Raw genomic sequence first — 13,906 nt, 5'->3', positions numbered from 1 at the left:
CATTTGCCTGCAGGACCTCCTGTGTTACTTGGTCGACGACGGCGGCTTCCTGATCATGTCCAACCAGAAGGATGACTGGAACAAGGTGGTGTTTTTATCCCCGTCGCGGGTGGTTACTCTTCCTCTTGAATCACGGTCCTGACTTCCCCGGGGTCCCCCGCAGGTGGGCATGTTCTTCAGCGACGTGGACCCCTACCTGATGTACGCGCTCTACAACAACTCCTTTTACAACCGCAAGCAGTCGTTCGACTACCAGTCGGTGTGCGAGCGCATGCCCAACAGCGAGGCTGGAGCAGCACGGAGAGGAGTCTTTGTGGTACTAAAATAAAAATAAAAATATATATATATATATATATATATATATATACATTTTGACAATTATATACGGTGGTGGTTTAATCCTTTCCATGACAATTAAATAGAATGTAAAGAATGAAACAATTCAAACGAGGTCGAGTCACTTGTATCTCAAGGCACCATTGTACAACCCCAATTCCAATGAAGTTGGGACGTTGTATTAAACATAAAGAAAAACAGAATACAATGATTTTGAAATCATGTTCAACCTATATGTAATTGAATACGCTACACAGACAAGATATTTAATGTTCAAACTGATAAACTTGATTGTTTTAGGCAAATAATCATTAACTTCCAAAAAAGCTGGGACAGGGTGATGTTTACCACTGTGTTACATCACCTTTTCTTTTAACAACAATCAATAAACGTTTGGGAACTGAGAACACTAATTGTCGGAGCTTTTTAGGTGGAATTCTTTCCCATTCTTGCTTGATGCACAGCTTCAGCTGTTCAACAGTCCGGGGTCTCCGTTGTCGCATTTTACGCTTTATAATGCGCCACACATTTTCAATGGGAGACAGGTCTGGACTGCAGGCCCGCCAGTCTCGTAGCCGCACTCTTTTACTACGAAGCCACGCTGTTGTAACACGTGCAGAATGTGGTTTGGCATTGCCTTGCTGAAATAAGCAGGGGCGTCCATGAAAAAGACGTTGCTCGGATGGCAGCGTATGTTTCTCCAAAACCTGTATGTACCTTTCAGCATGAATGGTGCCTTCACAGATGTGTACGTTACCCATGCCATTGGCACTAACACAGCCCCATACCATCACAGATGCTGGCTTTTGAACTTTGCGTCCATAACAGTCCGGATGGTTCTTTTCCTCTTTGGCCCGGAGGACACGACATCCACAATTTCCAAAAACAATTTGAAATGTGGACTCGTCGGACCACAGGACACTTTTCCACTTTGCATCAGTCCATCTTAGATTAACTCGGGGCCAGAGAAGCCGGCGGCGTTTCTGGGTGTTGTTGATAAATGGCTATCGCTGTGCATAGTACAGTTTCAAGTTGCACTTATGGATGTAGCGCCGAACCGTATTTACTGACATGGGTTTTGTATTTTGTACATTTGGTTCCTGAGCCCATGTGGTGATATCCTTTACACATTGTCGTGGGTTTTTGATGCAGTGCCGCCTGAGGGATCGAACGTCACATGCATTCAATGTTGGTTTTCGGCCTTGCCGCTTCCATGCAGTGATTTCTCCAGATTCTCTGAACCTTTTGATGCTATTATGGACCGTAGATGATGAAATCCCTAAATTTCTTGCAATTGTACGTTGAGGAACATTGTCCTTAAACTGTTCAACTATTTTCTCACGCACTTGTTCGCAAGGAGGGGAACCTCGCCCCATCTCTGCTTGTGAATGACTGAGCAATTCAGGGAAGCTCCTTTTCTACCCAATCATGGCACCCACCTGTTCCCAATTCGCCTGTTCACCTGTGGGATGTTCCAAACAGGTGTTTGATGAGCATTCCTCAACTTTCTCAGTCTCTTTTGCCATCAGTCCCAGCTTTTTTGGAACGTGTTGCAAACATAAAATTCTAAGTTAATGATTATTTAGAAAACACAATAAAGTTTATCAGTTTGAATATTAAATATGTTGTCTTTGTCGTGTATTGAATTAAATATAGGTCGAACATGATTTGCAAATCATTGTATTCTGTTTGTATTTATGTTTAACACAACGTCCCAACTTCATTTGAATTGGGGTCGTATATACATACAGTATGTAATAATTTTACATTCACTCATTGTCACGTCCGCAGCCCACGATTGCAGATTTTGTTAACCTGGCTTGGTGGACGTCTGCTGCTGCATGGTGAGAAATTTACCTCATGATTATTATATACCCTCACTAGAAATTTTATTCGGCACACCTGCAGGGCGTAATAACATTCAAAACGGATTTACTATCAACCGTTCTGTTTCTAGGTAATAATTTAACAGTGTTTATTATTGTGCTTGTAGTTTGCAGGGGTGTGGAGCGACTTGAATGCTGAGAATAGTTTTTTTTAAATATTTAGTTGATATCATTAGATGGTCAAAATATTAGAAAGTAGTGCAGTTCTACCCCACTGCGAATTTCAGCCACAATAATAAACATTGTGAAGAGAAACATTACGGATAATTGACTTTTTATTGGCGTGAATAGAAATAGTTTGGTCTCTGGAATGCCTGCTCAACCATCAAGTGTGAAATTACACAACAAGAAATTGTGAGCCTATTTCTTAATAAGGGTCTGTAAGCAAGCGATCCGGAATTGAATTGCCCTAAAACCGCCCCACGCTGAGGTTTTCCGCCCACGACTTGACAGCTAGACTGTGAATATCTGCCTTTTTCAAGCAACTACGGGGAATCGTGTCAAAGTCAAAAGGCGAAGACACCTGGGAACTACTTTTAATTGTGGGGGGGATGCATATATTTCCTTTAAATGAATACCTCTATGAATGAAGACACAGCATGATTATCTTTGTAATGGCTCGATTTGGTATTGGATCACATTACCTAATGCTTTGTCCTGCTTGCTACAAAATACACGTCATTAAATATTTATATTGGCCCCTTCTTGTCTTTAGGTCATTGTTCCAGCAGTTCATGTATGGACTGGCTTATCACAGCTGGTTTGTCACAGGTGGGTGCCAAAAGGCCAACAGTAATTACTTTCATCATTTGTCTGAAAGTTGGCGCACATCTTATTTACAAATTCATTTACAATTAACGGGTGTTTGTTTCTCTCACTACTCTTGTTAAGCTCGGTACACAACGTGCCGATTTTTACCATCATTTTTTTTAAATATGAGCGACCCCACACGATAAAAAAACTAAATAAATCAGGCGTGTTCAACCTGCGTTAGTGTGCGGTGTAGTCGAGACGACAAACACAGCACACCACACACATAACGATAACTCCACTGACAATTGCTGTAAAAAGAAAGAGTAATCGTAGAAATAACAATCATCTTTTGTTCCGTTTCCAGCACAATCATCGAGAACTCGGTCTTGACCACACGAATAAGGATTTGCAATTGTAAATATTGAAAAGGTTTAACATTCACGATTGTTGATGGCTGTTTTCTGCAGAAAAATTGTACATAACACACCCCACACCACAGGATAATCGCTTAAGATAATCTTTTAAAGATATCTGATAATCAGGAGTTTTGATCGGAAGGGTAATGCTCAAAATCAGCCCGATTAATCGTTATGTACCCAGCTTCAAACAGGAGATTTTCTACTTACCCACGCACCTACTTGAAATGCACACTTTGAAACGCACTTAAGCAAAAAGTCACGTGTAAACTTGTACATACACTACTCCCAAAAGGTTAGGAATATTTTGCCTTCAGGTAAAATTTCAGGATGAACCTAAAATGCACAATCAACTTCACAGATGAACTTCATTTGACCTTCTCTAAACCTTTGCTTGCACATGTCCAGCTCTTCAAATTTTCTGTACGTTTTGCACGACTTGCTTTCCTCTAACAAGGAGCTGAACATCAAAATTCACGACAGGTTTTTGATCCATGAATCGGCCAATACATTTCCAAGTACGTCCACTTCTATGCCTTTCTGTGACTCCTCCAGTCACTCTGGGCATTCAAAGGTTTAGAGATCAAAATAATTCAGCTGTAAAGGTTATAGTGCATTTTAGGTTTATCCTGAAATTTCACCCAAAAGTCAAGTACAGGGTTCCCTCGTTTATCACGGGGTTACGTTCCAAAAATAACCCCCAATAGGTGAACTCCGTGAAGTAGGAAACTTTCCATCCATCCATTTTCTGAGCCGCTCCTCCTCACGAGGGTCGCGGGCGTGCTGGAGCCTATCCCAGCTGTCATCGGGCAGGAGGCGGGGTACACCCTGAACTGGTTGCCAGCCAATCGCAGGGCACGTAGAAACAAACAACCATTCGCACTCACAGTCACGCCTACGGGTAATTTAGAGTCTCCAATTAATGCATGTTTTTGGGATGTGGGAGGAAACCGGAGTGCCCGGAGAAAACCCACGCAGGCACGGGGAGAACATGCAAACTCCACACAGGCGGGGCCGGGGATTGAACCCCGCACCTCAGAACTGTGAGGCAGACGCTCTAACCAGTCGGCAACTTTATTTTTTACAATTATTATACTGTGTTTTAAGGCTTTAAACCTCACCATTAACATTTTCTCACATTTCTCTTGTTTAAACACGCTCAAAGTTCAAACCTTTGTCAGAAAAATAAGTACATTATTATTATATTATTATACAGAATACAATGAGAGTTTGTACGCTGTAAAAAACAGCATGCAAAATTTCACTGTAAAAGTCATGAATTTGCAATAGTCGAACCGCGAAGTAGCGAGTGTTCACTGTACGTGTAACTTTTTGTAGGTAATTGTATAGATTCGTGTTTGTGTGCGTGCAGATAAGGTGGAGGCCGAAGGACTGGACTCCAAGGATCGGAGCTGTGTCATGATCCAGACTCAGTACTACCTGAGTAACCTGAGCAGCTCCTTCAACATGCTGCAGGACTGTGGCAACTGCTCCAGGTGCACATATAAACACACACACACACACACCGTCAAGAACGACATGACTTGATAAAGTGCAGTGTCGTTTCTGTGCAGGCTGATCCACGCCAAGAGGATAAACAACACCAACCTGTTGTTCGTGGTGGCCGAGAAGATGCCCTGCAACGCCTGCAAGATCGAAACGCTGTCCCAGGAGGAGGAGGAGTGTATCCTCTGGTGCGATGATGTTGTTGACGTGGAGAAAATCTCTGCTCTTTTTCCTTAATCGCTTATTTCCAGTCATGGAGGAGAACCCGTGCGAGGAAATGACAGTGGCGCGCTACAGAAAAGGGCCCTCCACCTGTTTTGACAACAACAACGCGGTAAGGCTGTCCCCGGCATCTAGAAAAAGTCATCAAGTACATTTAAAGTATATCAACTTAGCATTTTAGCAATTCTCATTACAAATAGTACATGATGGTTCGTAAAATCTTAACCAATCGGCTTTTCTGCCTTCTCTATTAAGGTTCGCCATCATCATGTGGCATAAAAACAGTTAGTGCGTAAGCGATCATTTCTCACTAGAAATAGTACCGAAATACAGTAAGATGTAACATTCTTATCGATCTCCCATCAGCGCTTTCATTAATATGATGTGCGAGTGTGCCATATGTTAGCATACAAACTGACTATTTTATGAGTTCTCATTAGGAATAGTCCCTGAATGCAGAGCAATATGTAAAGCCCTCATCAACCTGCCTCATCATTTAATAACTTGCACGCCATTTTTGACGTGATGTGTAATTCCGATGTGTGTCCTTCCTCAGGAGAACACGTCGGACTGTGGACGGGGCCACTCCTTCCGTCCGTCCCGCGTGGCTTTGCTGCTGATTCAACTGCTCGTGCTTTACCCTGTCGTCAGCCCTCACGCTCACTCTCTACTTCATTAATTTCATCTGTCTCACACATACACATGCACACACACACACGCACACACACCTTATAGCTGTCCTGTGCTTCTCATATGTCCCCATATACCCCCCCCCCCCCCCCGCCCACCTCACCAACTCCACCGAAAGTAGTCTTATAGGCAATGATGAGAAGCCCTGAGTGCCGCCGTCTAGCCAGCTTCACTTGTGTGTCCTCAGCCAAGGTCACCCCATTAACCACACAAGGAGAGACCCCCACGCCCACCCACCAATCCCCAAAAAAAGAACTCTTTAGACGACGTGTCTCGTGTCATTAGAATGACCAACTTTTTATTTTCATTTTGTTCACCAACAACAACAAAATATTGACTATATGTTTAATTTATGCACTACTACATCTATTTGCCAAAATGAGATACTTTCATGTGGTCTTATTTTTCTAGCCAAAAAGACAGCAACAACGGCTTAATGAGAGGGATTTAAAAAAAAAATAATAATAATAATAATAATAATGTTATTGTCATATTCGCTACACTAAGGCTCACGCTCTAATAACACAGCTGTGACATTTCAATTATTATTATTAGTGAGCGGTATGGTGTGGTGTTATATATTATCAACAAAATAAAGAGAACCTCTCTGACCTCCATTTATACCAACATCACCTCTGCCAGTCCTCACGGGGCTGTGAAGAAGGACAAGAAAAAAAAAGCTCGATGTTGCAAGGATAAAATCGGAATGCGACAAGAAAAACATTAGTATCACGAGGGGAAAAAAAATGGAATATTACAAGAGTTAAGTCATAATGTTACGGGCAAAAAAGTTGTACTGTTACGGGAATAAAGTCAAAATATTATGAGGGGAAATGATGGCCTACTAAATCCTACTTTCTTCTCATAATATTATATCAGAACACAATATTATTCTACGACGAGTCTCGTAATTTTACATTTGTTTTCCATTTCGGTATTCCACAGAATTGTTAGCTAAAGTGTATTTTGTCGCGTGTTCGCCATCGGTTCTGTCATTCACTGCCAGGGCGGTCCAGGCCTTATCATGCTGTCCCCAAAATGGCCACCAAATACGGCCGCGCGCGCATTAACTAGTCAGCGCCCGTCACGTGATCATCCTTTTAGACTGTTTAGGAGCCGCTCCGTTTCATAATTAGTGCCTTGATGCACTTTGTGGTGGACGAGCATAGCGACTGTATAGTGTAGTAGTTGTTTATTTGAAATAAAGCGGCCATCTTGGAGCGGGATCAGCTTTAGGTAGAACTGCCGTCACATGACTACAAAGCAACAGGTGGAGGTATGATCAGCAGGCTGTCAGCACACACTTCAACTGGATTTACGCTGCAGGTCCAAGTGCCCAATTCTCATTAAATGCCTATATGTATCCAGTTTTCTTCACTATTTCCATGTACAGCATCCAATATGGCTGTGAGGGAACACATGAAACAACCCGCATGTGCGGATGACCAAATTAATCAATAACACATAACTAATAAAAATAGAGGGTTTAGTTGGCTCTTTCCCACATTGGTTTAAATGAGGGTAATCTTCACATAACACCATTGGCCTTTTTTCTTTTTTTTTTCTTTTTTTTTTTTTTATAAAATAGTGAACATGTCTCTAATGTAGCATACTTAGACAATATTAAATTGTCTATACTTTGGCTGAAGTTTAAATTAATAGCTGGTGTTTTTGTTTTTTTTTTTAAAATGAGTTTATTTGTGTAAAACATCACAGATAGACAGTGGATCCCCACTATTCGCAGGGGATATGGACCAGCCCGGTCCGCGAATTGCGAAAATCAGTGGATAATGATGATAATGATGCTCATTATAAATTGCACCGGGGGTGGGGCTATATATATATATATATATATATATATATATATATAGAGAGAGAGAGAGAGAGAGAGAGAGAGAGAGAGAGAGAGAGAGAGAGAGAATATATAGCGTTTTAGAGATTGGGATCCACCCCAAAAAAAAATAATTGGAAAAAAAAATCCGCAAATAGGTGAATCCGCGGGTGCCAGACCGCAAATATGCTGGGGTCCTCTGTTAGGGATATTGGGTTTTTGAGTGAAATTTCAGTATAAACCTAAAATGCACTAGAACCCCTACGGGTGAACTTAATTTGACCTTCTCTAAACTTTTGAATGTCCAACTGTTCAATGCTTCAGTAGTTTTTACGCAACTTGCTGTTCTATAACAAGGAGCTGAATGCCAGCCAACATTTCCAAAAGTTGTTTGATCCACAGACCAACAAATTCAATTTCACATTCTACTTCAACTAGAATTGGTATTTGTTTCGGTGTTGGTTGCAACAGCGATACAGATACAAAAGACTCACGGAAATGTACGTGGATGTCCTTGGAAATGGAAAAAAAAAAATAAAAATCAATTTTGAATTTTGTTCTTTAACAAACAGCAAATCCGAATTGTCACTTGCAGCGTAAATCCAGCCTTTTTTGGACTTTTTGTTTTTTTTTGGGCCATTCGACTGCTCTAGTTCTGCCTGAATTATGTGTGTGTGAGTGTTTAATCAAGTGGAATGTCTTGAAAATTATGTGTGTGATGCGAGGGCTGATTGTTTTTTTATGTCCTGTATGTCGCAATGAACACAATCCAGTGTTATGAACGTTTTGGGGGGGGGGAAAGGGAGGTCGCCGCTTATTGGGTTGACAGAATGTGTTAGTCAGTCGGTGTTTTGAGTTTTTAAAATGCAACATAGAAAAACGACACCTCTCTATTGAATGCCTTAGTGTCACGCACAACAGAGCTCGGATTCCCCCTCACCCCGCACCCCCCACCCTAATTTTAGATCATTAATGGAGTTAATATTAACAAATAATGTATATTGGGATTTTGTTTGTTTATCTGACACTTTTGGATAATTACATAGGCCCTGGTTAAATTGGCAAAGGAACATTAGTGCTGTTCCTGAGAAACGGGTCAAACTGATGCGTTTTAAATGTCGACTGAAACAGTTAAAGCAGTTAATAATGAGCTATTAAAAAAAAAAAAAGACAAATAAACGTAACAAGATGGTTAGGAGAAAAACACATGGCGTTAGTCATGCTAACATGTAGCCACCTAGCATGATGATATCATGTGACTCGCATCTTCTGTGATTTGGCAGATCTACCAAAAGTAAATACAAATCAAATGTTGTGGGCGATTTTATTTATTTATTTTCCCCTCATTTTGTTGGACGAATTTAGAAAAATTATATTGGCACAGTTTAAATATTAGAACATTAATAATTGGATTTAAATATTACAATTTTGTTTAGTTTCTGACACCTTTGGGTCATTACACACACCCTGGGTTAAATTGACCCATTTTAAATACTGATTGAAATGGTTAATATCGATATAAACCATGTTTATTACAATTTCTTTAGTTTCTGACACTTTTGATCATTGCACACACCCTGGGTTAAACTGACCCGGGAATGTTATTTGTTGTTCCTGTGAAACAAATGTAACAGAAGAGTGGAAAAATAAAAAATAAAAAAAAAGGTGTCCGTCAGTCAGTATTGCTAACGTGTAGCCGCCTCGCATTGTGACAAGCTAAGGCTTAGTGCAGTTTTGACAAAAATGCATCAAAATCAAATTGTGATTGGGGGGGTGTTGATTAAAATAAGCAAACGGGGAGGAGGGCTACGTCAGTGTGTGTGTGTGGGGGGGGGGAGACAGTGTGTATGTGATTGTGTAGTGTAGTCTGGTGCTATGTGACCATGTTTGACAAAAGTGTGTGTTTAAAAGAAAATACATTTAGAGAAAACGAGTCGGAATCAGTCAAAGTGAAGTCAGTATATATATCTAAATATAACTATAGGAAAAGAGCACTCTTTATAAGTTTGAGGTCTGAAGTCCAAACAGATTTTTATTTTGTATTTCTTTCTCGTGAGCGAGCGAGCGTGTGAGTGAGGATGACTTGAGCTCCTTCTTTGTTTTGTTTGTCGCTCCATTCTTTTTGTACAGATGAAGCTACACGAAAAAAGAGAAAAAATGACAAAAAAAGAAGAGGGGCAAACTTTGTAAAATATTGTGTCTGTGACTCCTTGTAAAATATTTTCAAATTGTTTATTACAGAGAATCAGTTAATAAATAATGTTCATATTTTTCACTTCAATGCTTGTCGGTGTTTTTTGTAATCCAGCACGGTCATACCTCAAAGTTTAGCGAGGAAGTCCATGAGTAGCCGATGCCATGCGTCCGGGTCGTCCAGGTAGCAGGCGTGCCCTGCCCCTTTCATCACTGCCACGCTGTGATTGGCCAGCTGACTCAGGTTGCTAAGCGACACCTGCCCCAGCTCAGTGTCACCGTCGCCGTAGACGATCAACGTCGGCACCTGTCGTGACAACAAGGTGCTCATTTTAATTTACTAATCTATAAAATGATCCTCTCGGTTATATTTCTATTACACTTTTTGAAACAGGCAAAGACTGTTTCTTATTGGGGTTCATTTTGGCAAAAGAGTCTCAAAGATTTTTTATGTGGATTCTGTTATGATAGACATGTCCACCAAATTTCTTGTGGATCGGTGAAACTGGTGACGGGGGTTACAATTTCTTTTGTGTAACTTTCCAGGGGGCGCCACTGAGTGAGTTTTGGAGGCTCCAATACATTTACATCTGGGTACACGCACGCTTGCCAAAATCGTGGCGATAGTCAAGGCCCCCAAAAGGTGTTCCATTGTTTGAAAGAATAATAATTTAAGCGATTCCAAGACAGCCTTCACCTGCCTGGTGCTTGGGCCCAAGGATGAGTAACAAAACATTTATATGAGATACATATATATCCCCCCCCCCCCGTACAAAATTGCACATGGTGATTTAACAGTGAGTTAATTTTTTATTAGTTATTGTTACATATTTTTATTTTCCTTCAATATAGAGGTGCAATAATTAATCTACAACTAATCGGATATCAAGTTAATCAACAACTAGTTTGATAATTGAGCAATGGTTTGGAGTCCTTGTTTATTGTCCAAATCCTCAGAATTTCAGCCTCTCAACAGTAAATATCAGATTTTTGTAGTTCTCCAAGAAAGCAGACTTCTTCTTTTCCTTTCGGCTTGTCCCTTTAGGGGTCGCCACAGCGCGTCATCCTTTTCCATGTAAGCCTATCTCCTGCATCCTCCTCTCGAACACCAACTGCCCTCATGTCTTCCCTCACGACATCCATCAACCTTCTCTTTGGTCTTCCTCTAGCTCTCTTGCCTGGCAGCTCCATCCTCATCATCCTTCTACCAATATACTGACTCTCTCTCCTCCGGACGTGTCCAAACCATCGAAGTCTGCTCTCTCTAACTTTGTCTCCAAAACATCGAACCTCGGCTGTCCCTCTGATGAGCTCATTTCTGATTTGATCTAACGTGGTCACTCCGAGAGCGAACCTCAACATCTTCATTTCCGCCACCTCCAGCTCTGCTTTCTGTTGTCTCTTCAGTGCCACTGTCTCTAAACTGTACATCATGGCTGGCCTCACTACGGTTTTAGAAACTTTGCCCTTCTTCTGTCACATAACACACCTGACACCTTCCTCCACCCGTTCCAACCTGCTTGAACCCGTTTCTTCACTTCCTGACCACACCCACTATTGCTCTGGACGGTTGAACCCAAGTATTTAAAGTCCTCAACCCTTGCTATCTCTTCTCCCTGGAGCCTCACACTTCCCCCTCCACTCCTCTCATTCATGCACATATATTCTGTCTTACTTCGGCTAATCTTCATTCCTCTGCTTTCTAGTGCATGCCTCCATCTTTCTAACTGTTCCTCCACCCGCTCCCTGCTTTCACTGCAGATCACAATGTCATCTGCAAATATCATGGTCCACGGGGATTCCAGTCTAACCTCATCTGTCAGCCTATCCACCACCACTGCAAACAGGAAGGGGCTCAGGGCTGATCCCTGATGCAGTCCCACCTCCACCTTAAATTCGTCTGTCACACCTACAGTTTGCACTGGCTTGTGCCCCCCATAGGGCTGCATTCCAAGAAAGCAGACTGATTCTTTGTTAAATCAAAGTAAGACATTTGCAAACATCTGCTTTTACTGGCAATTTGAAATTATGCCCTATTTTTTTTTTTAATAAAGTAATGGATTTTTTTTTTTTTTTTATCGGATTCATCGATAAATTTATTACTAAAATTATCGTCACAGCCTTACTTTCATCATCTAATCCAGTGATTCCCAACCAGTGTACCGTGACAGCTCATCGGATGTGACTTGAGAAATGATCTAATTTCACTTAATCGGTCCAAAAATGATTGACTACAAAGAGTGTACACATCTTTGTTTGTCTATCTATGCTAGTGACGTCTAGAGCCTGGGAGCACAATTAAATGCTCTTCCACTAGATGACAAAAAAACCTGTATATCCACTTTTTTCTGTCTGGTGGTGTGCCATGAGATATTTTTCTAATGTAGACTATGTGCCTTGACTCAATAAAGTGTGGGAAACCCTGGTCCAAAAAATAATAATAATAAAAAATAGATGTTACGTGACCTTGACGCTGCGGTACTGTTGGGCGCTGATCTTGTCGGTGCAGATGGGTGCGACGGGGATGTAGCCGCGCAGCAGGTGCTGCTGTTGCAGCAGGAAGGGGAGCGAATACATGCCGCTGAGTGACGGGCTGATCAGCACCACGGGGCTCAGCCGCAGTCGCTCGCACACGTCCGTCAGGAACGCAGCGGGGGCCAGCTCGCCCACGGCCGCCGGCGCCTCGGCTGAGCTGGAGCGGCCCAGTCCTGCGGACAAGATTGTTGTACTTAAAAAAATAATAATAATAAATACTGTCTGCGTCACAGTTCCAGGTTTGACTCTCAGCTTCGGCTCTCCTTGTGTGGAGTTCTTCACGTGCTTGCCTGGATGGGTTTTCTCAGAGTACTCCAGCTTCCTCCACATTCCTAAATGATGCATGTTAGGTTCATTGAAGACTTTAAATTGTTTATTGGTGTGAATATGAGTGAATGGTTGTTTGTCTTAAACGTGCCCTGCAATTGGCTGGTGACCTTTCTCGGGTGAACCCTGCTTCTCAAGCCAATGTCAGCCGGGATAGGCTCGAGCTCACCCGTGACTCAAACGAGGACAAGCGCTCCTGACGCACGACCCCTTCTTGTTCCGCTCACCTGGAAGGTCGACGGCGACGGCTCGGTAGCCGGCATTGGCCAGCGCGTGCAGAGTGCCGACGCTGAGCCAGTTTTCCGAGGAGAAGCGGCGGCCGTGAAGAAGCAAAACGGACGTCTTGGCGTCTCCTGAGGACGGTCGACTTTGTCTGTAGAAGAGTGGCGACGTGCAGCATGGCACCTCCACGCTGCCCTCGCTCACCTCCACCTGCGACATCCTGAACACACACACATATACACACTAAATACATGCTCATTACCAGTGAATGACAAGCACAGACCCTGCTGGGGGTTCACAAGATGTCTCCTTCAGTTTTGGGAAGGAACTTTCTCTCAACATTTCTGAGAAAGTGCAAACGTGTACTTTGTACAAGTAGAACAAATAAAGTGACCACCCTGCCCTGAAGCACTCAAACGCAACATGTTCACTTAACACTACAATTAAAAAAAAAAAAAAGCATTATTATCTTTGTCAAAGCAGAATTGCTGGTATTCATCTCTCAAAAGTCATTTTGTCAGTTTCATCGGTCTTTGCAGCCTCTAGAAATTAATGAAAGTGGGGTTAATAGTATTTTTTTTAACACAAATATCGACATTGTCTTACCTGACGATGGCGATACAAGCGCAACAAGTTGTTGTGCTTCCGCTTTATTAGTAGGGGAAATACATAGATATTGGTAGATACGGTCAGCCCCTTTTAAGATGCATGCCTACGGTGATGCTAAAATAGTGCGGGCAAAGCCGTCGGAGCGCATTAAAACGGAAGAACTAGAATGCCGGCACATTGTGCTGCATAGGGTTTCTCAAAACGCCGTACAATTACAATTACAAAGGAATCCGTAGTAACGTTATTTTTAAAATATGCATTGATAGTACTGCTGACAAAAAAAAATAAACCTCAACAGTCGGTTGAGAAATGAGCAAGTTATGAGGTAATTTCAACGTCTGTGCATTGCCCTTGACGGGAATGTCGACCTTTCCAATATG

General features: G+C 42.1%; 2 protein-coding genes across 5 annotated transcripts in view; one reads left to right on the top strand and one right to left on the bottom strand.

Moving 5' to 3' along the window:
• Window positions 1-6,426, top strand: part of cacna2d2a (calcium channel, voltage-dependent, alpha 2/delta subunit 2a) — a 162,130-nt gene extending 155,704 nt beyond the window's left edge. For both annotated transcript variants that reach the window (XM_061689129.1, XM_061689128.1), the window contains 8 exons: window positions 14-85; window positions 164-316; window positions 2,128-2,180; window positions 2,938-2,993; window positions 4,764-4,887; window positions 4,966-5,075; window positions 5,149-5,231; window positions 5,676-6,426. In XM_061689129.1, coding sequence (XP_061545113.1) covers window positions 14-85; window positions 164-316; window positions 2,128-2,180; window positions 2,938-2,993; window positions 4,764-4,887; window positions 4,966-5,075; window positions 5,149-5,231; window positions 5,676-5,798 — 774 coding nt within the window. In that variant the 3' untranslated portion in view covers window positions 5,799-6,426. The remainder of the gene's footprint in view (window positions 1-13; window positions 86-163; window positions 317-2,127; window positions 2,181-2,937; window positions 2,994-4,763; window positions 4,888-4,965; window positions 5,076-5,148; window positions 5,232-5,675) is intronic.
• abhd14b (abhydrolase domain containing 14B) lies at window positions 2,053-13,580 on the bottom strand. Of its 3 annotated transcripts, XR_009769384.1 has the most exons (6): window positions 13,524-13,580; window positions 12,923-13,137; window positions 12,300-12,541; window positions 9,960-10,140; window positions 5,000-5,209; window positions 2,053-4,878 (listed from the first exon to the last, which is right to left on the bottom strand). XR_009769384.1 is itself a non-coding variant. In XM_061689131.1 (5 exons), the coding sequence occupies exons 2-4, from the start codon at window positions 13,134-13,136 to the stop codon at window positions 9,961-9,963; spliced, it is 636 nt and encodes a 211-aa protein (XP_061545115.1). In that variant the 5' UTR covers window position 13,137; window positions 13,524-13,580; the 3' UTR covers window positions 6,086-6,462; window position 9,960. The 3 variants fall into 3 exon arrangements, 2 of the variants coding, with proteins under 2 accessions (XP_061545115.1, XP_061545114.1); XM_061689131.1 differs by lacking the exons at window positions 2,053-4,878; window positions 5,000-5,209 and adding an exon at window positions 6,086-6,462; XM_061689130.1 differs by lacking the exons at window positions 2,053-4,878; window positions 5,000-5,209 and adding an exon at window positions 9,646-9,776.
• Window positions 13,581-13,906: the final 326 nt, after the last annotated feature.

The sequence above is a fragment of the Phycodurus eques genome, chromosome 10, assembly GCF_024500275.1.
Source record: "Phycodurus eques isolate BA_2022a chromosome 10, UOR_Pequ_1.1, whole genome shotgun sequence".
Classification (NCBI taxonomy): Eukaryota; Metazoa; Chordata; class Actinopteri; order Syngnathiformes; family Syngnathidae; genus Phycodurus; species Phycodurus eques.
The sequence above is the reverse complement of the archived record's forward strand: the minus strand, read 5'-3'. Positions and strand labels throughout refer to the sequence as shown.

What these genes read in the sequence shown, in the direction of transcription:
- abhd14b (XM_061689131.1), bottom strand. Translation starts at nt 13,136, where the DNA reads ATGTCGCAGGTGGAGGTGAGCGAGGGCAGCGTGGAGGTGCCATGCTGC. An exon ending in CGTCGCCGTCGACCTTCCAG is followed by an intron (nt 12,542 to 12,922) that starts GTGAGCGGAACA and finishes TCTTGTCCGCAG; the next exon opens with GACTGGGCCGCTCCAGCTCA. An exon ending in AACAGTACCGCAGCGTCAAG is followed by an intron (nt 10,141 to 12,299) that starts GTCACGTAACAT and finishes TTGTCACGACAG; the next exon opens with GTGCCGACGTTGATCGTCTA.